The sequence below is a fragment of the Rhinoraja longicauda genome, chromosome 21 (assembly GCF_053455715.1).
Source record: "Rhinoraja longicauda isolate Sanriku21f chromosome 21, sRhiLon1.1, whole genome shotgun sequence".
NCBI classification, from domain to species: Eukaryota; Metazoa; Chordata; class Chondrichthyes; order Rajiformes; family Arhynchobatidae; genus Rhinoraja; species Rhinoraja longicauda.
This window is the reverse complement of record NC_135973.1, coordinates 13,716,268-13,737,537: the sequence shown is the minus strand read 5'-3', so window position 1 is coordinate 13,737,537 and position 21,270 is coordinate 13,716,268. Positions and strand designations below refer to the sequence as shown.

At 44.9% G+C, this 21,270-nt stretch overlaps 1 protein-coding gene across 2 annotated transcripts in view; it reads left to right on the top strand.

Annotated features, from left to right (window-relative positions):
• The first annotated feature begins 799 nt into the window (after nucleotides 1-799).
• Nucleotides 800-21,270, top strand: part of cog7 (component of oligomeric golgi complex 7) — a 41,994-nt gene continuing 21,523 nt past the window's right edge. For both annotated transcript variants that reach the window (XM_078418486.1, XM_078418485.1), the window contains exons 1-7: nucleotides 800-922; nucleotides 3,237-3,448; nucleotides 8,333-8,481; nucleotides 11,327-11,443; nucleotides 12,890-13,058; nucleotides 15,225-15,307; nucleotides 17,660-17,782. In XM_078418486.1, coding sequence (XP_078274612.1) covers nucleotides 3,283-3,448; nucleotides 8,333-8,481; nucleotides 11,327-11,443; nucleotides 12,890-13,058; nucleotides 15,225-15,307; nucleotides 17,660-17,782 — 807 coding nt within the window. In that variant the 5' untranslated portion in view covers nucleotides 800-922; nucleotides 3,237-3,282. The remainder of the gene's footprint in view (nucleotides 923-3,236; nucleotides 3,449-8,332; nucleotides 8,482-11,326; nucleotides 11,444-12,889; nucleotides 13,059-15,224; nucleotides 15,308-17,659; nucleotides 17,783-21,270) is intronic.

The window sequence follows — 21,270 nt, the reverse complement described above, 5'->3', positions numbered from 1 at the left end:
CTCATAGTCTACCAGACTGAATTATTTTTTTCCCTTGGATGCTTGGACACAGAGGCATCCAGAAAAAACCCAACAGAAAATACTTCAACACAGTGGAGACATATGACCCACGTTATAGGCTCATAGATATGGAAAAAGAATGGAAACACGAATGGAAGCAATGCATTCAAGAGAGAACTAGATAGAGCTCTTAAGGATAGCGGAGTCTGGGGGTATAGAGAGAAGGCAGGAACGGGGTACTGATTGAGAATGATCAGCCATGATCACATTGAATGGTAGTGCTGGCTCGAAGGGCCGAATGGCCTCCTCCTGCACCTATTGTCTATTGTCCAAGTCAGGCTGAACAGAAGGCTGGGGAGGCCAAGTCAATTGATATTTTTACGGCATAGATTCTTGATTAGTACGGGTGGCAGGGGTTATGGGAAGGCAGGAGAATGGGGTTGGGCGGGAGAGATAGATCAGCCACAATTGAATGGTGGAGTTGACGATGCCCCGAATGACCTAATTCTGCTCCGATAACTTTTAAATTTATGCAAATCTTTAGAACCACCTCGAAGGTATTTATTCACAAAATGAACCACCTAGTCTCTACTGACCATACTCACTAATTACAGTAATCTGACTCTCGGATTTAATTCCCCTCACAAAGCATTTCGCTGGCTTCAATGGAGTCCTTTGCCAACAGTGCCACCGTTGCCTGTGGGCTGTGGTACTTTCTCCTTTGGCCAAGACATCCAAAGACGCCCTCACCAAGATGGCGGCCGGGAGGTCCCACCAGACACTTTACGGCAGTTGTCGTTTCGCGACGGCAGCTGGGCCGGATTCCGGTTTCCGCCTTGGTGGCAGCTGGTCCACGGCCGCCCTGTCTCCGCCGTCCGTGTGGGATCCGGGAGGAGGAGGAGCGGGTACAGGCCGCGCTAAAGTAAGCTCAGATAACATAACATAGGCGAAGTCGCCGAGCCGGGGCTGCGGACTCCTGGCTCCCCGGGGTTCAGGGCCGCGGGAGGGAGCTGGTCGCTGACACCTGTACCGTCCCCCCTCATCCATCATTGCCCCCCCCCGTGGGATGCCTCACCTCGCCCCCAATTCACTCCCGGGTTATCTTTCTTTACCTCCACCCCTGGGCTCTCCTTCCTCATCTACCCCCGGGCTGTCCCTAACCCGGGTTGTCCCCCTTTCCCCCATCATAAGATCATGTGATTGGAGCAGAATTCGGCCCATCAAATCTACTCCGCCATTCAATCACGGCTGATCTCTCGCTTCCTCCTAACCCCATTCTCCTGCCTTCTCCCCATAACCTCTGACACCTTTCTGCCCCCCAAGCTTGCCTCTCCCTCCCCAGCCTGTCTCCCCTCCCTCAAAGCCTGTCACCCCCCCCTCTAGCCTGCCACCCCCTCCCCCCGCCTGCCACCCCCCAACTGCCACCCCCTCGCCTGCCACCCCCCTCCCCCGCCTGCCACCCCCCTCCCCCGCCTGCCACCCTCCCCCCGCATGCCACCCTCCCCCCGCATGCCACCCTCCCCCCGCATGCCACCCTCCCCCGCCTGCCCCCCACCTGCCACCCCCTCCCCCCTCTGCCAACCCCTCCCTGCCTGCCACCCCCTCCCCCCTGCCTGCCCCCCCTCTCCCCCCGTCTGCCAGCCCCTCCCCCCGCCTGCCACCCCCTCCCCCTCCGCCTGCCACCCCCTCCCCCCCCGCCTGCCACCCCCTCCCCCCCGCCTGCCACCCAGTCCCCCCGCATGCCCCTCCCCCCCGCCTGCCACCCCCCTCCCCCCCTGCCACCTGCCTCCCCCCGCCACTGGCCTCCCCCCCTCACCTGCAATCCCCCTACCCCCCAAGGCTGCCATCCCCCAGACTTCCCTTCCCCCCAAGTCACCTACCCCAGGCTGCCCCCCCCTCCCACCAAGCCACCCTAGGCTGCCCACACCCATCTACAACTTAGCAACCAGCTGGGTGGTAGTGAATTCAAGCCCCCAGCCGTGCACCAGCACGCAGTGCGGGCAGAGGCGAGGGAGTGCTGAGCTGTCGGAGCAACACGCCTCCAGATGAGCTCTTAAACCCCTTGTACGGCTGTCGTCCCGTGGTACCCAGGGAATTCTCCAGGAGATTAATGTCTATCCCTGGATTGCCATCACTGTAAGGATTGCATAGCAATTTGTGGAAACTTGCTGTGTGCAATTTAGGTTCCACATAACATCAGTGCTAAGGGAAGTAAAGATGCAAACAGCTATCAGCAGAGACATAGAAGCAGGAGGAGGCCATTTGGCCCTTCGAGCCAGCACCGCCATTCATTGTGATCGTGGCTGATCAACCACAATCAGTAACCTGTGGCCATTTTAGTAGGCAGAAACTTGCAGAAACATTTTAAAAGAAAAATAACAAAAATCTGTGAATTGATAGACGAGATATATTCTGCATTTTTATGGTATCATCACACATACTGTTCCCCCAAAACACTGATTACACTACGAGAGGCATAGCGAACGGCAGGTTTTGCTTACTAAAATGGCGGACATTACGCTCTTTTGCATACTACACTTCAGTATAGGCGATTTCGATAGAGTGGTTCATCTTGCTCCTCTAGTATCTTTGCCTGTGCCTGCCTTCTCCCCATATCCCTTCATTTTTTATCTTATTTATCCTTGGAATATTACTGCTGAGGTCACCCATTGTCTTATCAATGACATTTCATTGTACCGTTGACCCTGTGCCAACCTACATATGACAAATAAAATTTATTTATTATTATTATTATTATTATTATTCCACTAGCCCCTCGAGCTCTATCTAACTCTCTTTTAATTTCATCCAGTGATTTGGCCTCCACTGCCTTCAGTGGCAGAGAATTCCACAAATTCACAACTCTCTGGGTGAAAAAGTTTCTTCTCACCTCAGCTTCAAATGGCCTCCCCTTTATTCTTAGACTGTGGCCCCTGGTTCTGGACTCTCCCAACATTGTGAACATTTTTCCTGCTTCGAGCTTGTCCAGTCCTTTTATATTTTTATACGTTGCTATAAGATCCCCTCTCATCCTTCTAAACTCATGTGAATACAAGCCTAGTCTTTCTAATCTTTCCTCATATAACAAATTTCCTCAGATGAAATTTGTGGGGGGACAACAGCAGTCCGTGCTTCTAATTGTTGGCCTCAATATATTGATTTTATTCAAAGCTGAATTTCTGGCTTATTTGTTTCTTGCTTCCTACTGACACATGTGTTTCTTCCTGAATGACCAGGACGGTACTGAATTAAAATCCGTTTGAATCCTCCCATTTGTGCGAAATGGACTTTTCAAAGTTTCTGGATGACAACTTTGATGTGAAGGACTGGGTGAATGGGGCTTTCAAGACGGTTCAAAAGGAGGCGCCAGGGAAAGTCGACAGTCACGCTGCCACTCTGGTGATGAAGTTGCAGTTGTTCATTCAGGAGGTGAATAATGCAATAGAAGGTGTGTATCACTTATCCAGGCAAACAATATTTATTGTGAGTCTTATCAGCACAGTACAGAAGCCAGAACAGTGGTACCACATTTGGTTCCGTTTAACAGCATGGATAGGCTAAATCTAGAAATAAGGAACTGCAGATGCTGATTTACAAAAATAAGACACAGAGGTGCCGGAGTAACAGCCGGTCAGGCAGCAACTCTGGAGAACATGGATAGGTGATGTTTTAGGGCACTTCTTTGCACTCTAAAGTTGAGATCCATTGCAAATCTGGGTGAGTGAGGCTTGGAGCTGCGGGAGAGACTGAGCAAGGACATGCTGGTGCTGGCACATGTCAGATGTCTGAAGAAGGGTACCAACCCTAAATGTCGCCTAGTCATGTCCTCTGAGATGCTGTCTGACCCACTGATTTGCTCCAACACTTTGTGTCCTATTTATGGCTAAGTCTAGTTGAGTAATAGTGATAAGGGACTCTTTAGTCAGGGGGACAGTCTTCTGTAGCGACAAGTAGACTCCAGCATGGTGTTTTGCCTTCCTGGTGCTGGGGTCAATGATGTCTCTGAGCTGGCAGCACATGCTGAGAGGGGAGGATAAGCCACCAGAATTTGGTACCAATGATACTGGTAGAAAGGGAGATGAGGTCCTATGAAGGGATTTAATGGATTTAGATATAGGTTAAAAAAACAGAACATCCAGGGATGTGATTTCAGGATAACTACCTGTGCCACATACTAGCGAGGCAAGGAACAGAATACAGTTGAATGGTGACTTTATAGTTTGGATTCAGAACTGGCTTACCCATAGAAGTATATATAAAAATATATGTATTTCACAAACAACAGAGATCTTAGTACTGATTATAGACCCTCAGCCAGAACATCACCCCTTCCACCACTATCCTCTGCCTTCTATGGGTAGACCATTCAGCTGATATTTGCAAATGGCGCTCAATGTATACAGCTACCCAAAAAGATGTCAGTGGTCACAGGGATGCCATGGATTGTGTGTAAGTCGTGTCAAAGATTCCTTCCGCTTGTGAGCTTTTACAGGGATTTCATGGATTGTGTGTCAGGAGTTACAGGGATTCAATGGATTGTGTGTCAGTAACTTCAGGGATTCCATGGGTGTGTGCCGGTAATCACAGCGACCTCTAGGAGACTGTCAATGCTAGCAAGAGATACCAGGTACACCAATAATTACAGTATATTTTCTAGAGGTTTACTGTAAATTGCAGATGATTCTCTGGAAGTATCTATCTTTGGTGATTTATTTTGTAGTGAACCAGACAAACTTGGATGTCTGAGAAACATCAATATTGTGGGAGTTTCTGGGAGTGTGTCAATATTTACTGGATGGCTTCTGTATAAGTATGTGAAAATTACTAAGGAATCCGGGTTCCATTGGTATTTGCAAGTGATTCCTGAAAATGTGTTGTTATTGATAGGCATGCGGTAGTGTTTTCAGAGGCTTTCCATGGATTGTGTACGAATTCATCCTATTTGCAGACATGTCTCCGATTCTTGTCATGATTTACAAGATCTTTTGGATGTGCGTCATAATTTAAAAGAGGTCTTTGGAAGAGTGTCAGTAACTTACAGGCAGAATTTATGGGGTGGCCACTATTTACTGGCAGCTCTCTGGGAATTTGGTGATATTCATAACATTTGTGGGGAGTGGGTTGGTATTTATGGGACTTGCCACTTAAACTATTGATAGCTGTCTGTGAGATTATGTAGAAGCAAGGAACTGCAACGGTTTACAAAAAAAGAAAACATGTAGTAACAGCGGGTCAGGCAGTATTTCTGGAGAATATGGATAGGTAACACTTCAGGTCAGGGCTCCCCTTTACCTTTATATTGATTATGTAATTTTTTACGTGATGTGTTCAGGAGTTATTAGTCTAAACAGAGAATCGCGGGAAATATTTTTGCATTTTTAGAGACGCCACATGTCAGATTCTTGAATTTATCATAATTTACATGGGTCCTCCAAGATTATATCAGTATTGTGTATCTATATATATATATATAGAGAGAGAGAGACTAGGGTAGTGCTCTTATTTAAAGTGATTTCTCTGGGAGTGTGTCAATTTTCAGAGACTTCCTGTGAGTGTCAAAATTTGTACAAGTTCATGGAGAACATGTCACTATTAAATTCCCCTTTCATCTATATCGCTGTATAAAAACTACTAAGATCCTTGCGCTGTATTGCTATTTTAACCTTTGTCATACTGAAGCTTCCACACCACTACTAACATTTTTCAGATGTTAAAAGTAATTTCCTTTTCAATCTGGAATTCTTTGCCACAGAAGGCTGTGGAGGCAAAGTCAATGGATATTTTTAAGGCAGAGATAAATTCTTGATTAGTTCAGGGGTTATGGGGAGAAGGCAGGTGAATGGGGTTAGGAGGGAGAGATAGATCAGCCATGATTGAATGACATAGACTTGATGGGCCGAATGGCCTAATTCTGCACCTATCACTTACGACCTTATGGCATAAAACCAGGATGATTTTGCTTAACAGCACTGATTTCAGAATCATAAAATTATACAGCATGGAAACAAGCACTGTGGCCCAATTCTTCCCTGGTTTAACTTGCTAAAATGCAATTCCTAACACTTTTCCAAGGTAAATTCCATCTGCTATTCCTTGGGCCAGTTCATCTACATCCTGTTGTAATCTCAGATAACCTTATTCATTGTCCTCTACACCACCTATTTTGGTGTCCTAACCATGTCCTAACCATGTTAACAAAATCGTTAATGTAGTTGGCAAACAACAGTGGACTCAGCACCGATCTCTGTGGCACACCACTGGTGACAGGTCTCCAATCTGAATAACAATCATCCACTATCACTCTTTGAATCCTTCCATCAAGTTAATTTTGTATCCAGTTGTCTCCTTCACCGTGGATCTGATGTGATCTAACCTTCCAGACTGGCCTACCATAGAGGAGGACCTTATGAAAGAACTTGCTAAAGTTCATGTAGACAACGTCTACACCCTGTCCCCATCAATCCTCCTTTCAACTCCAAAAAATGCAATCAATTTTCTGAGATATAATTTCCATGCACTAAGCCATGAAAGACTATTCCTAATTAGCCATTGCCTTCCCAAATGCTGGTAGATCCTATCCCTCAGAATCCCCTCCACTTATGTTAGCCTCACGTGCCTGCAGTTCCCTGGATTGTCTTGCAGCCTTTCTTAAATAAAGGCATAACATTAGCATTCTTCAATTTTTCAGTACCTCGCCCATGGCCAAAGATAATGTCAATATCTCTACACTATTCATTTCCTTTATGTAGCTTCTGTGACCTTCTCCATAGTAAATACAGATGTGAAATATTAACTTAGCATCTCCTGTGCACATAGATGATCACATTGTTCCTTAAGGGGACCTATTTTTTCCTTGTTATCCTTTTGCTTTCAATGTACGTAGAAACTCTTAAGACTTTATTTTACTTTATCTGCCGGAGCTATCTGATGTCCTCTTTTTGTACTTGTGATTTCCTACTAGTGCATTCCTACCTCTCCTGTACTTCTCAAGGGATTCACTAGTTCCCAGCTGCCTATATCTGACATATGTCTCCTCTTTTCTTGACCAGATTCTCAACATTCCTTGTCAACCAGAGTTTTCTAATCCTGTCAGCTTTGCCCTTCACTCTTGATGGGAACATAATGTCCCTGAACTCTCCCTCTCTCATTTTTTTGTAGCTGCTTCTACTTAATAATGCATGGTGTCATTTCCCCAGTATCAGATGTCATGCTAATTGGCCCATAGTTTCCAACTTTCTGTCTTCCTTCTTTCTTAAAAAAGTGACTTTTGTCATTTTCCAGAATCTTGGAAATTTTAGATCAGAACTAATTCATCCATTTTGCAGCCATTTATTTCATCACCCTAGGCTGCAGAGGGAATGCCTCAGTTCTTTTGGAGTGAAGCAGAGAAGTCACAGAGAATATTTGAACCTTTAATCCCATCTGTTTGTGTTTCTCCATTTTTGACCCAGATTAGGAGGTTATAATGTATTTTACTGTCAATATGAATACAAAATATTTGTGAGAACTCGGCCATTTCATTATTAATTTCCCAGTCTCATCAAGTAAGGGATTAATGCTATATATAGTATAAGAAGATAACTGCAGATGCTGGTACAAATCGAAGGTATTCACAAAATGCTGGAGTAACTCAGCAGGTCAGGCAGCATCTCGGGAGAGAAGGATTGGGTGACGTTTCGGGTCGAGATTAATGCTACCTACTTTCTTCCTTGTAATATGTATGCCATTATGTATCAGTATTCACTGGGTAGCACAGGGGTCAGCAAGAAGAGCCACTGTGTCACAGCGCCAGAGACACGGGTTGAATCCTGGCTTTTGGTACTGTCTGTGTGGAGTTTGCATGTTCTCCCTGTAACCGTATAGGTTTCCTCTTGGTGCTCTGGTCTTCTCCCTTATCCCAAAGATGGGCAGGTTAGAAACCCATATGGTAAGTGATTGGTAGAATCTAGGGGGAAGTGATGAAAAAGTTGGATTAATGTAAATTTAGTGCAACAGGTCAGTGAGCCAAGGGGTCTGTTTCCATGCTGTATTTCTCTGAATACTCTGGGAGTATGTTAGTGCTTACATGAGTGGGGACGGGGTGAGGGGTGATAGATTGTCTTAGAATGGTTGAGTATTTGTAGGGTTTCACCAGAGGATGTACATCAATTGTACAGGAGAATGTCAAGGCATTGCTAGGAAATGAACAGCTTTCACCTGAGGGCATGATTGTCCCTTTTATTTCTGTATCTGATAGGTTTAAGAAATTCTGATTAGTGTTAGTACAGGTTACTAAATGTCCTGTCATATAATGTATGTATTCGTTCACTGTCGGGATTTTTCGCTCTTTCAGAAACTAGCCACCAGGCTTTGCAGAACATGCCTAGAGCTCTCCGGGACATGGAAGCTCTGAAACAGGAAGCTTCCTTCTTGAAGGAGCAGATGATTCTTGTTAAGGAAGATATTAGAAAATTTGAACAGGACACAGCACAATCCATGCAGGTGAGGCTGATCAATAATTGGAACTGTGGACCGGGTGTATGGTCCTCAATTATATAATTTTGTAATTATTGCAGTACAAAAAAGTGTATAATTTTGTTAGAAGGATTTTCTCCTCTTGCGATGAACTGGATTTCTATGGATAAGGTCTTGGGTTAAACGGGCTATTTTCAAGTTGGCAAGCTGCATCTGGTGAGACATTCTGCTGATTAATTCCGATGCCTCAGCTATTTATAATTTATCTTAATAATTTATATGAAGGAACAAGTGCATCTTGTTCAAGTTGCTGGTATAAATAGTGGTGGGAAAAAAAGTTATGAGAAGCTCACAAAGTCTCCAAAGAGATGTAAACATCAATGGGTAGAAGTCTGCCAGGTGTAATATACTTCAGGAAAAGGTAACGTTATTTATTTTGAATGGAAGAAAAGCAGAGGACAGTAAAATGCCAATATTTTGGCACCTGTAGGACTTTGGTGTTCCAGCCTGGCAGATTTTCTGCGCAATTGGATATTATTCCTATTAATACCTTGACTAATTTTAATGTTTTTTGGCGTGTTAGAGAATAGTACAATAGATTTTTCAGTGAATCATTGAATTTAAAGGGAGTGGGGTAAATGGGGAGAGACACAAAATGCTGGAGTAACTCAGCAGAACAGGCAGCATCTCTGGAGAGAAGGAATGGGTGACGTTTCGGGTCGAGACCCTTCTTCAGACTTTCTTCAGTAAATGGGGTCCTGGCAAGTTTAAAGGGAGCACAGGAAACATCACCTGTTGAGCCAGTGCTGAACCATTGGGATTTCTGAGCAATCGAATAGCAAATTATTTAAATACTACAAGATTTACCTGTGATGATAAGAGGAGACGGTGTGTCCTTTTAAACTAGATGCAAAATTCAGCAAGCAGGTAAGGCAAATGATTAAGAAAGCTTGGCCTTATTGCAAAGACGATAAGCTACCAGAAAATGGTTGTCTTTCTGTAGCCATGCTGGATTTCGATATAACAGTACCTGAAATGTTGTGTAGAGTTTTGGTCTCCTTATTTATGGTTGACTTAGTGGGTGACATAACAACGGCTTTGTAGATAGTTCTTGGGATGAGGCGATGGTTAAGAGGGGAAAAAAATCAAGCGTAATGAGCCTCTGTTCCAGAGACGAGAAGAATGAGAAATTATCTTATTGAAATCTTTTTTTCAAGGTTGAGATAGATTTATGGTGGGTAAATGTTATGGATATTAAGCAAGGAAGTGTAGTTGAGGCTAAGGGTCAGATTAGCAGCTATGATTAAGTGCTCATCAAACCTTGCTTCCAGTTGGCTTAGTTGGGCGGTGTTCACATTTGTATCAGATGGTGGACTCATGATCAACAATAGCCACGACCAATCTGCAGTATTAAACCAGTCATCTGCCCAATCTGATCATTGCTGGGGTTCATTCTGATCGCAAGCCTCACCCAGCTCTCTCCATTTCACCTTCTTCAGCATATCCTTGTATCCCGTTCTTCCTCTGTTTATCTAGCTCTTCCAAAATCGCATATTGTTATTTGCCTCAATCATACCATGTTACACATTCTCACAATTCGTTAGGTAAACAAGATTTATTTATAACCATTGTCTACTTACGGGGCCCATCTCTAGTCACCCCGAAAGTGGAAACATCTTGGGTATCAGTTGTGGTTCAGTTGACAGCACACTTACCTCATGTTGAAATCCCATTCCAGCAGCTGGAGCACAAATGTCTGGACTGAAACTCCAGTACACTATTGCACTGTTGAATACCATTTAATGGACGATGCACTGAACCTATTTCGGATGATGCCCCACCTATTTTCAGTGAACTTAAAAGAAATTCTGCAGAATACAGTGTTACGGCAGTTTGGGTAATGGAAGAGCGCCCTTATGGAATTCGCGAATCGCCACCAAAGATTTTGAGACACGGAATAAAAATCCATTCTTACAGAATGTATGAGAGAAATATAACTAAATAAACACAAAATGCAGAAGAAACAACCAATTTTGTTAGGTAAACAGCGATGTTGATGGTGTTTATGAAATGTAAACCCTAAGTGAAGCAGACATGTACTGTATCTCAAAGAAGATCCAAGGAACTTAGCTCCAGAGGAGTCTTGGCCAATATTTATCTCTTATCATTATTAAAGCATTACCATTTCTTCATTATCACTTTGCTTTTTTGATAGTTTGCTGTGCAAAATGTGAGTGCTTTGTCTATGCAATGGATTTTCTCAAGGAATACAGATTATCTAAAGGGTGAAGAACAGTAAATATTTATTTTGGAGAAGTGGCAATCACAACATAACAGTTTACATGGCTGTATAACCTGAAAAATGGTTGCAAGGCCTCAAACTGACCGTTGGCTAGTAGAGCAGAATATGTCATTCTTTGCAGCATCTTGCAGTTGGAGTTTCTGCTTGATTTTTTTTCTTTGCAGCTGGCAGCAGTTGACCTTGAGGTTTTCTTATTATCCATATAATAACACAGAAGGACCTTATTCGGTCCTTGTCAGGTCTCAAGGGAGCACTCCCATGAATCCCTCTTTATTTTCTCATACCCTTGCAACTTATTCTCTCCAGCACATGCCCAGCACCTCCCCTTTGATTTCTTATGACATTTGTCAAACTCTTTTGTTTTAAAGGAAACGAGTCTGTTGAACCTGTCTTGACATTTACACCCTCACATTTCTATAATGTTCTTGTAAACCTTTTATTGAACGTCCTGAGCCCATGAGCAGTGTCAATTCTAACTCATTAGAGCCTGTTAGAAAAACAGTTGCAACCAGATTCTCAGCCTTGTCCCTCCATTTGTTTCCAATGTTCTTGTTTGCTTCTGTGTTGCAGGTTTTGGTCGAGATTGATGAAGTGAAGTCAAGAATGCAGATGGCGTCAGAGGCATTGCAGGAAGCAGACAAGTGGAGTACACTCAGTGCAGACATTGAAGGAACACTGAAGTCACAGGCAAGTGTGGTGATGGACACAATGGGTGCACTATTATATATATTGAATATTCCTGTCTCAAGGGTGTCATGGAGTCATACAGCGTGGATACAGGTCCTTCTACCCAACTTGCCCACACCGACAAACATGTCCTATCTACACTAGTCCCACCTGCCTGCATTTGGCCCATATACCTCTAAACCTCTCCTATCCACGTACCTGTCTAAATGTTTCTTAAACGTTGCGATCATACCTGCCACAACTACCTCCTCTGGCAGCTCGTTCCATACACCCACCACCCACCCTTTGTGTAAACAAGGTTACTCCTCAGGCTCCTATTCAATCATTCCCTCCTCACCTTAAACCTTCACAGAGTTGTCGGTTTGCTGCATTGTGAATTCATAGCTTCAGGCTCATAGTGTGAATCACTGATAGTAATATCTCTCTAAATACTTCAGTCGATAATTGGGTGCTGGTGGATTTCACTGTCACTTCTAAAACCTGACGGTCAAGGTTTGATCCTTGCTTCAGAGACCTGACTGGATTATGTCCAGCCTAAGCTATGGTGCAAGTGCTGCCCTGTCACAGAATGTCATCACAGAAGTGATGACATTAATTAAATTGGTAAATGACCTGTGGAGGAACGGAGGACTTTGAACCTTGGAATATGATCAGTTGCGTGAAAAATTAGCTAAGAATTTCCTGGGGTGGCAAGCAAATAACTGTGATCAGGACTCCACCAACTTTGTGTGTTGAATGAGTTAGTGCCATACCCACACAGCGTCGAAACAGGCCATTCAGCCCAACATGTCCATGCCGATCAAGGTGCCCATCTAAGCTTGCCACATTTGCCCGCATTTGGCCCATGACCATCTAAACCTTTCCTATCCATGCACCTGTCCAAATATCTTTTAAATGTTGTTATAGTACCTGCCTCAACCATCTCCTCTGGTGGATCTACCTTCCATATACCCACCACCCTCTGAGTGAATAAGTTGCCCTTCAGGTTCTTATCAAACCTTTTCCCTCTCACCTTAAACCTATGTCCTCTGCTTCTTGATTCCTCTATCATGGGTAAAAGAACTGTACATTCACCCTCTCAATGCAACACCTCATACTTACTTGCATTCAACTCTATGAGCCATTCTTCAGCCCTCCTGTACAGCTGATCAAGATCTTGCAGTCATTTTTTTAATAACAGTTTTGTAATTTTAGTTACAGTAGGCCATACTGCCCCCCTCTTCCATGAACCCCCTTCTCTCCCACCCACCACCACCAACACCAGATACTCTCCCTCAACCGATTGCTACCGATGCCCCTCACTGCCACAATAGCTGGGCCTGGTCTCCATTTTTACACATTACATTGACTTGCATGCTCCGGGGTTGAGGGTTTGATTAGATGTAGAGGGCTTCTTGTTAACAAGACACCATGTCACCTGTTTGATGGAAACATTTGCTCCTGCAGGACATTGAGGCCATCTCAGCCAAGTTGACCAGTATGCAGAACAGTCTGGCGATGCTGGTGGACACGCCTGATTACTCCGAGAAATGCGTCCACCTGGAGGCGCTGAAGAACCGGCTCGAGGCCATGGCTAGTCCACAGATCGTGGCAGCATTCAACTCTCAGTCTGTTGGTGAGGCCACGAGCTGCTAATGCGAAGCATATTCACTTTGTATGCAGTAATACCCCTCTCTTCCTCCTCCTGTGCCCGCCGGTAATTCCTTCTGGCCGTGCAGCACGCTGCCTCCTTCCTTCCGGCCGCATGACCCGCTACCTCTAACTTTATATGATGTCCTTGAGAAGTTCTTCTCAGAATCTAATTGCACCACATCAGTTAGATTACTATTATCCTTCTGATTGTGAGCTTTAAAGCTCAAACAGATTTGTCAAACATAATTATCCATGTTGATTCTCTTCAGCATTATTATTTTCCTCTGTGCTCTGTTATCACTACCTTCATGATAGAATCCAGCACTTCCCCTACTCCAGGCGTTAGGCTAACCCGTCTGCAGATCCCATTTTCCCTTTTAATCCCAATCTATGGGAACTATTCCAGACTTCATGGAACTTTGGAAGATGACAACCAAAAGCTCTCAATGTGGTCTGTATCTTCCTAGTCCTCTCCTTCGTTACCCTGGGATGCAAGTCATCAAATCCAATGGATTTATCATCTTACAGTCACTAATTTTGCAAGAACATTTTTATTTTACGAAAGCTAATTTCTTTGAGGTCCTCATTTACCCTGTTCTCTGTACCCTGTTCCACGAAGACAGACACAACCTCTCCTGATCTGCGTGCAATGCAAGTATTTTCCTCCATAGAGTAGGAGACCAGAAGTGCAGCATATTCCAGATGTGGTCCCAGCAGGGTCTGTATGGTGGTCACAGCTTTAGTTCAACGATAAAGTACAAAATCATGTCATATTAATTTGAAGACAAGTGAATATTTAAAAATGGAGGTTTTGGCATCATATTTCAACAAGCAATTGGGATAATGGATCAACAGGATTAAGGGGAAATGATGAGTAGAGTATTTCTGAGGGTGGTATGTGTGCTTTTGACTTCCTGCTCTGTAATATTTGAGTGTAAATCTTGACACCAAACTGCAGAGGGCAACAGTGAACAATAATTGGGACAGGTATTAAAATGTCATGATTTTTTCAATGGGCTTGGGGAGGAAAGCAAATAGCAATTTTTATATAAGGTTTTTTAGATAACATTTCAACGGTCTTTAACAGAAATATGAAATGAGTAAATTTGTGCTTGCTGGCTAGTGTGCTAAAAATCCTCTCCCTACTCCAGGTATCTAAAAAACATTTTAGGATAGAAATGGATTCTGTAGTGTTTCCTGTTGCAAGATATGTATCAGTGTGGGTCCTTGTATGTTTACTCATCAGAGACTGTGGTAATAATAATAATAATAATACATTTAATTTATATAGCGCTTTTCAGAATACTCAAAGACGCTTTACAGAGCAAACAAGACATAAAAACAAACAAACAAACAAAAGATTTGTCCTGACGGAGAAGCGGCGAACAAACAGCGCCAGCGTCCTCTCACGTCAGGGTCCGGCAGTAAACAATAAAGAACACAAGACACACAATTACAATTTAACACAAACAACCATCACAGTGATTGCTCCAGGCACACCCTCACTGTGATGGAAGGCAAATAAAAGTCTTATCTCCTCCTCATTCTTCTCCCGTGGTCAGGCAGTCAAACTGCTGCCTCGAGGCGATCGAGGCGATCGAGGCTCCCGACTTTTGAAGCCCCCGCCAGGCGATGGAAAGTCCCAGGCCGAGCCGAATCTTAACCCAGTCTCTGTGGTATTTGTGAGAAAATGGGGAGAGCTTCCCCTTCCCCTGTTTCTCCTTTTCCCATTCTCTCTGCACTGGGGAGTCCATGAAAATATTCTAAAACTTGCATTCATGCAGCATCATTCACAACTCAGCATGTCGCAGACCTCTCCACAGACACTGAAGTAGTGTTGACATGTGGCCACTTGGAGTGAACAAGCCCAGCTGCTGATTTTGCAGTAAGATCTCACAGACAGCTAGCTGTGTGATAAATGAAGAGATTATTTATTTTGGGATGATGTTGAGAGATAAAGATACTGAGGAGATCTCCATCTGCTGGTGGATGTTTTAACTCGAGGAGAGAGAACAGAGCAACAAGAGTGAGGGAGGTAGAAAGGGAGGGAGAGGTTACAAACATGTCCAGGAAGGGAGGGAGAGGCTGTAAACATGTCCACTCACCTCCACATCTACACAACATTTTGCTGTTTTTGCTTGTGTTTCAGATCAGGCCCGGCTCTTCGTGAAAGTGTTTGTGGCTGTGGATCGCATGCCTCAGCTCCTGACCTACTACTACAAGTGTCACAAGGTTGGCTGCTGTATTGGATCGCAAAACAGACTGTGTGGTAGATTCAAGATGTGGATGTGGGCATGGGTTGGAGACGTTGGCTGAAAGCTAAAGAGTAGGCTGCTTGGGAGAGATTAGCAGGGTAAAGGAAGGACAATAGTGTGAAAGTGGAATGTAGGTGGAAAGTTGACAATTCCTGCTCCTTGTGATTCAGTGGCTCGTCTCCCGCACGGATACGTGCTTGCTGCTTTCACATACATCTGCAACACTTGTCTCTGCACACTCGCACTTACCCAGTAGATGTGCAGCGAGTGAGCACGTGCTTGCTTCAGGTTTGGGAGTTGAGCGTTTTCTGTGGAGTACAGAAGACGTTTTACTCGAGGATAAGTAATGTTACTACACTTCTAACTTATCTAACTAGACCTTTCTCAGGTTATTTCACACAAAATGGAGAGGTTTAGGTGGCACGGTGGCGCAGCGGTAGAGTTGCTGCCTTACAGCGAATGCAGCGCCGGAGACTCAGGTTCGATCCTGACTACGGGCGCTGTCTGTACGGAGTTTGTACGTTCTCCCCGTGACCCGCGTGGGTTTTCTCCCAGATCTTCCGTTTCCTCCCACACTCCAAAGACGTACAGGTATGTAGGTTAATTGACTGGGTAAATGTAAAAATTGTCCCTAGTGTGTAGGATAGTGTTAATGTGTGGGGATCGCTGGGCGGCGCGGACTCAGTGGGCCGAAGGGCCTGTTTCCGCGCTGTATCTCAAAATCTAAAAAAATCTAAAAATCTAAATGCTTGTTAGCCGTTAATTGAGCAAATTGAAGGGAGAGGCAGTAATACTGCAAAGGCAGTTTAGTTTTGTTGGTGGGTAAAGGTTGTTTTCTGTGGTGAACTTTTAAATGTGCTATACAAATAAAATTGACTTGACTTGACTTTAGTAAACGCGTTCCCCCCTGTTGCGGTAGATGGATCCCTTACCCACGTCTCCTCTGTGTCCCGTAGTTCTACTCTTGCTCTCCCTCCCCTCAGACGGTACAAGGATATTCGCCTGGTCCTCACTTTTCACCCCACTAACCTCCACATCCACACATCATTCTCCAAAATTACCACCACCTCCAACGTGATCCTACCACCAGTCACATCTTCCCATCCCCACCCCTTTCCGCCTTTTGCAGAGACTAAATGGTCCATAGCTCCTTGGTTCTATCACCCTTTCCCATCCAAACCATCCCGTCTAAAGTACTTCACCTATAACCACAGGAAATGTAACACCTTGTTCCTTTACATCATCCCTCTCATCCATCCAGGGATTCCAACAACTCTTCCAGGTGAGACAGAGGTTCACATGCACCTCCTCTAACAATCATGTTACTGTATCCGTTGTTCCCAATATGGCGTCCATTACATTGGCGAGACTAAGCATAGACTTGGCGACCATTTCGACGAACGCTTGCCAAGGCCCAATGGATCTTCTGGTTGCTAATCATTTGAACTCCTCTGCCCATTCCTATACTGACCTTTCTGTCCTGGGCTACGTCCATTGCCAGAGCAGGGCCACACGCAAACTGGAGGAACAGACATCACATTGACTTCTCCAACTTTAGATAGTTCCTCTGTCCCTCTCGTCCCCTCCTCCTTCCCAGATCTCCCTCTATCTTCCTGTCTCCACCTATATCCTTCCTTTGTTCCGCCCCACTGACATCAGTCAGAAGAAGGGTCTCGACCCGAAACGTCACCCATTCCTTCTCCTGAGATGATGCCTGACCTGCTGAGTTACTCCAGCATTTCGTGAATAAATACCTTCGATTTGTACCAGCATCTGCAGTTATTTTCTTATGCATCATATTCAGCTGGGTAGCTTGCGACCCAACAGTATGAACATTGACTTCTCCAATTTAGGGTAACTAACCAAAACTTGCCGCTTCTTTCCCTCCCTATTTTTTTCCCCCTCCCTTTTCTCTTCCCTGTTCCACACCTAAGACTCGCACCGTATCATTCCCTCCACTTCCACTACATTCCTTCCTCTGGCTTCACAATTCGCAACTCTTCTATCTTTATCCCACACCTTTAGGCTATTCATCTCTGGTTTTGCCCAACCATCTTTCCATCAACCCCCCCCCCCCCCCCACCTGTATCCACCTTTCACTTGCCAGATTTTATCCTACCCCTCCTTTCTTCCAGCTCTCTTTCATATTTCCCTCCCCACACTGTGATCAATCTGAAGAAGGGTCCCAACCTGAAACGTTACCTATCCATGTTCTCCAGAAATGCTGCTTGAGTTTGTGTCTTTTTTGTTGTTGTAAACAGCCTCTGCAGTTCTTTGTTTCCAGTCATTACTTTAGTCACCTGGTTGAACTGTACCTCCTCTTCTGCAGGGTCAATTGGTCTCCGTGTGGCAGGAGCTATGCCAGAGTGACCTCAGTCTGGATCACCAGCTCAGGGAGTTCTACGACACCCTCTTGGCTACGTGGCACTCCCAAGTTCAATGGACCTGTCAGGTAATACCCTACAATTCTATCCTATTACACTACAATTCTATCCCAGTAAACTCTCACCAACAACAATGTGACAACGATCAGATAATCAAATCAACACAAGTCAAATTGAGTTTATTGTCCCTATGCACAAGTACAGTGAAAATTTTGCTAGTGACAACATCACGTGCACATAGACTCAGACAGCACACAAAACCTAAATTATGCAAGACAGTGAAAAGGCAAAAGACTACATTACACGGTATTAGTGTAAGACACAATTAGTCAAACAAGTCCATGTGGACCATATAAGAGGTGGTGTGCAATGTTCAGCTGCCAAGGTAGGATTAGGGTTGTGCATATCAGTTCAAGAACTGATAGTTGTAAGAAAATAGCTATTCCTGAACCTGGAGTGGGGCTTAAGCCTTCTGTACCTCCTGCCCGACAGGAGCAGTGGAAAAAAAAGGGCAAGGTCCAGACATTGAGAATTGTTGATGATGGAATTTGTGAGAATCCTTTTTGCGGGTTGCTGTAGCTTTTGTGGAGCCTCCGTTACTGTGTACCGAGGGAGGGAACGTGCGTCTGTGAAGGACAGATTGTCACGTGGTGTGGGCTGCTGTATTTACTCTGAAGTGCTAAGTGTGATATTGCAAGGGCAAAATGGGTCTTGGATGCCTGCGGGTATTCCAATGTGCCCATTTTTATGTTCCCATAACAGTAAAATGAACAACACCATGTCAATTTAGTTTCCAAGCTGATCCAGATAAGAAGTCCCATTAACCACTGGACTGTGTAAGTGGAATTTGTTATTAACGATCTGCGTGCAAAGCCTTGAAAGAGCTTGGTGTTTCACAGCTCACCTCCTGACTCCCTTTGTTTATCTCCTGTTCACAAAACCCCTAAAATGGTAGCTAAGTGTCTTCCCAACCTCCTTGGCATAAATGAGCCACAACCAGCCTGAAAGTCTGGATTCCCACGCTGCATTGACTGACCTCTGGGCTGGAGGGCAAACAAAATTTGGCGAGGTTTCCACATTGACAATTGTAGTGCAGCTATGGCAGACCAGTGTAAGCTGTGTTAAGGGTGGCACAGCTGGTAGAGCTGTTGCCTCACAGCGCCAGAGACCCGGGTTCCATCCTGACCACAGGAGCTGTCTGTGTGGAGTTTGTATGTTCACCCTGTGACCACATGGATTTTCTCCAGGAGCTCTGGTTTCCTCCACCGTCCCAAAATTTGTAGGTTAATCAGCCTCCATAAATTGCCCTCAGTGTGTAGAGAGCAGATATGAAAGTGGGATAACCGTAGAACTAGTACAAATGGGTAATCAAGAGTCGGCATATTCTTGTTGGGCGGAAGGGTCTGTTTCCATGCTGTATCTTTCAAACAATAAAAAAAAACTGAATCTCACTCTCTCGTTATTGAAAGAGTATGAAATCAATAAAGGGAAAAGTATTGATCGACATTTAGTCCCAGACAGAGTAATCATGCCAGGTCTCTCCGTAAAACTTCCCTACATTCCCCAGATTGTCTCCCCAAATCCCTGCCAAAGGGACTGCTGGTGTTTATCCTTCACATAGGAAAGGAAATATGAAAATAGATGTTCACATGCCAACAGATGTAAGGCACATTTCATACAATAAAATGCCCACCGTTTCAGGATTAATATTCGAGGGAGTGTGAATTGAATCCCGCGTGTATGTTTTATCCTCGCCCATAATCAACCATTTGTGTAAATTATTGCTTAAATTTCTACATGATTTTCTCTTCAGTCACAAATTCTAGGAATATACAGTCAATTGCTTTAGTTTATATTCATGCATTCCGCAGTGCCTCGTGTTTGGTTTGATGTGGATGTGGGATTGTTGTGAAGGGATTGTTGTATATAAACATAGCACAAAAAGTAAGGAAATTTGTGTTTGGTAGATTATTTCTTTGTTGTAACAATGCTTCTTGGCAATAAATCTTATACCGTTGGAAAGCCTGTTTATTCCCCTTTTAAATGGTGCCACATTTGTAAGGAACATGCATTTGTGGGGTGAGCAGCAGAGCTGAGTATATGGGTTGCGCCCATGAAAAATTTGCCAAATCTTCTCTGCCAATGCCAAACAGCTTATTCTGCTGTTGCTATTGACTCTTGTTTTGAGCTTCTGGTACCACCAGGTGCTGACAATCAGGTGCCTGATTGGCACCTGATTGGCAGCATCTGTGAGCATGGGCCCTGCTACAGTGGTCAGTAGGTGTCTGCTCCAAGAATCGGCATGCCACGTTTGACTGATCTGGATAGGGCCCGTGCGATCTGGATAGGGCAACTTCAAGCTGGTGTTCCGCAAAACCAAGTTGCGGCATTATTTGGAGTGAGCCCTAGTACCATCTCCAAAGTGAAGGCCAAGTTCCATATAACTGGGGATGTCAGAGACAGGCTGCGAAGTGGGCGTCCCAAGAAGACGACACCCGAAGAAGACCGTTTCCTCACCCTGTCAGCACTTAGGAACCGTAGGCTGTCTTCTACATATATGCAGTCAAGGTTTGCAGGACGATATGGCCGACGGCTCTCTGCCCAGACAATTCGGAACAGACTGCACGCAGCCAATCTCTGGTCTCATAGGGCTGCCAGGAGGCCTGCCATGACTGCCCTTCACCGTCAGGCCCGTTTGCGCTGGTGTCGGCAACACGTGCACTGGAACCTGAACATGTGGAGGAACGTTATGTTCAGCGATGAGTCCAGATTCTGCCTACGGCAGTTGGATCATAGGGTCAAAGTGTGGAGAAGACGCGGAGAACGCTATGCTGATTGCTGCACCGATAGAGTAACATCTTTTGGTGGAGGCAGTGTGATGGTGTGGGGCGGCATCTCCCTCACTGGAAAAACGAGGCTTGTCTCAATGCAGAGAGATATCGAGATGAGATTCTGCAACCAGTGGCAATCCCATATCTCCACAGTCTGGGACCGAACTCTATCCTCCAAGATGACAATGCTCGCCCCCACAGAGCAGGGTTTCTCAGAGACTACCTCCAGAATTTGGGAGTGGAGAGGATGGAATGGCCTGCCAGCAGTCCTGACCTCAACCCCATTGAACACTTGTGGGATCAGCTTGGGCGTGCTATTCGTGCCAGAGTGACCAACACAACCACGTTGGCTGACTTGCGACAAATGCTGGTTGAAGAATGGGATGCCATCCCACAACAGTGTGTGACCAGGCTGGTGACCAGCATGAGGAGGAGGTGCCAGGCTGTTGTGGCTGTGTATGGTTCTTCCACACGCTACTGAGGCTCCTGTTTATTAAATGAATAAATTGTTAAATTGCCAATATGTCTTGTTTCTTCAGACTTCAATCATCCAATCCACCAAACAACACCGAACAAGAGTCAATGGCAGAATAAGCTGTTTGGCATTGGCAGAGAAGATTTGGCAGATTTTTCATGGGCGATACCCACATACTCAGCTCTGCTGCTCATCCCACAAATGCATGTTCCTTACAAATGTGGCACCATTTAAAAGGGAAATAAACAGG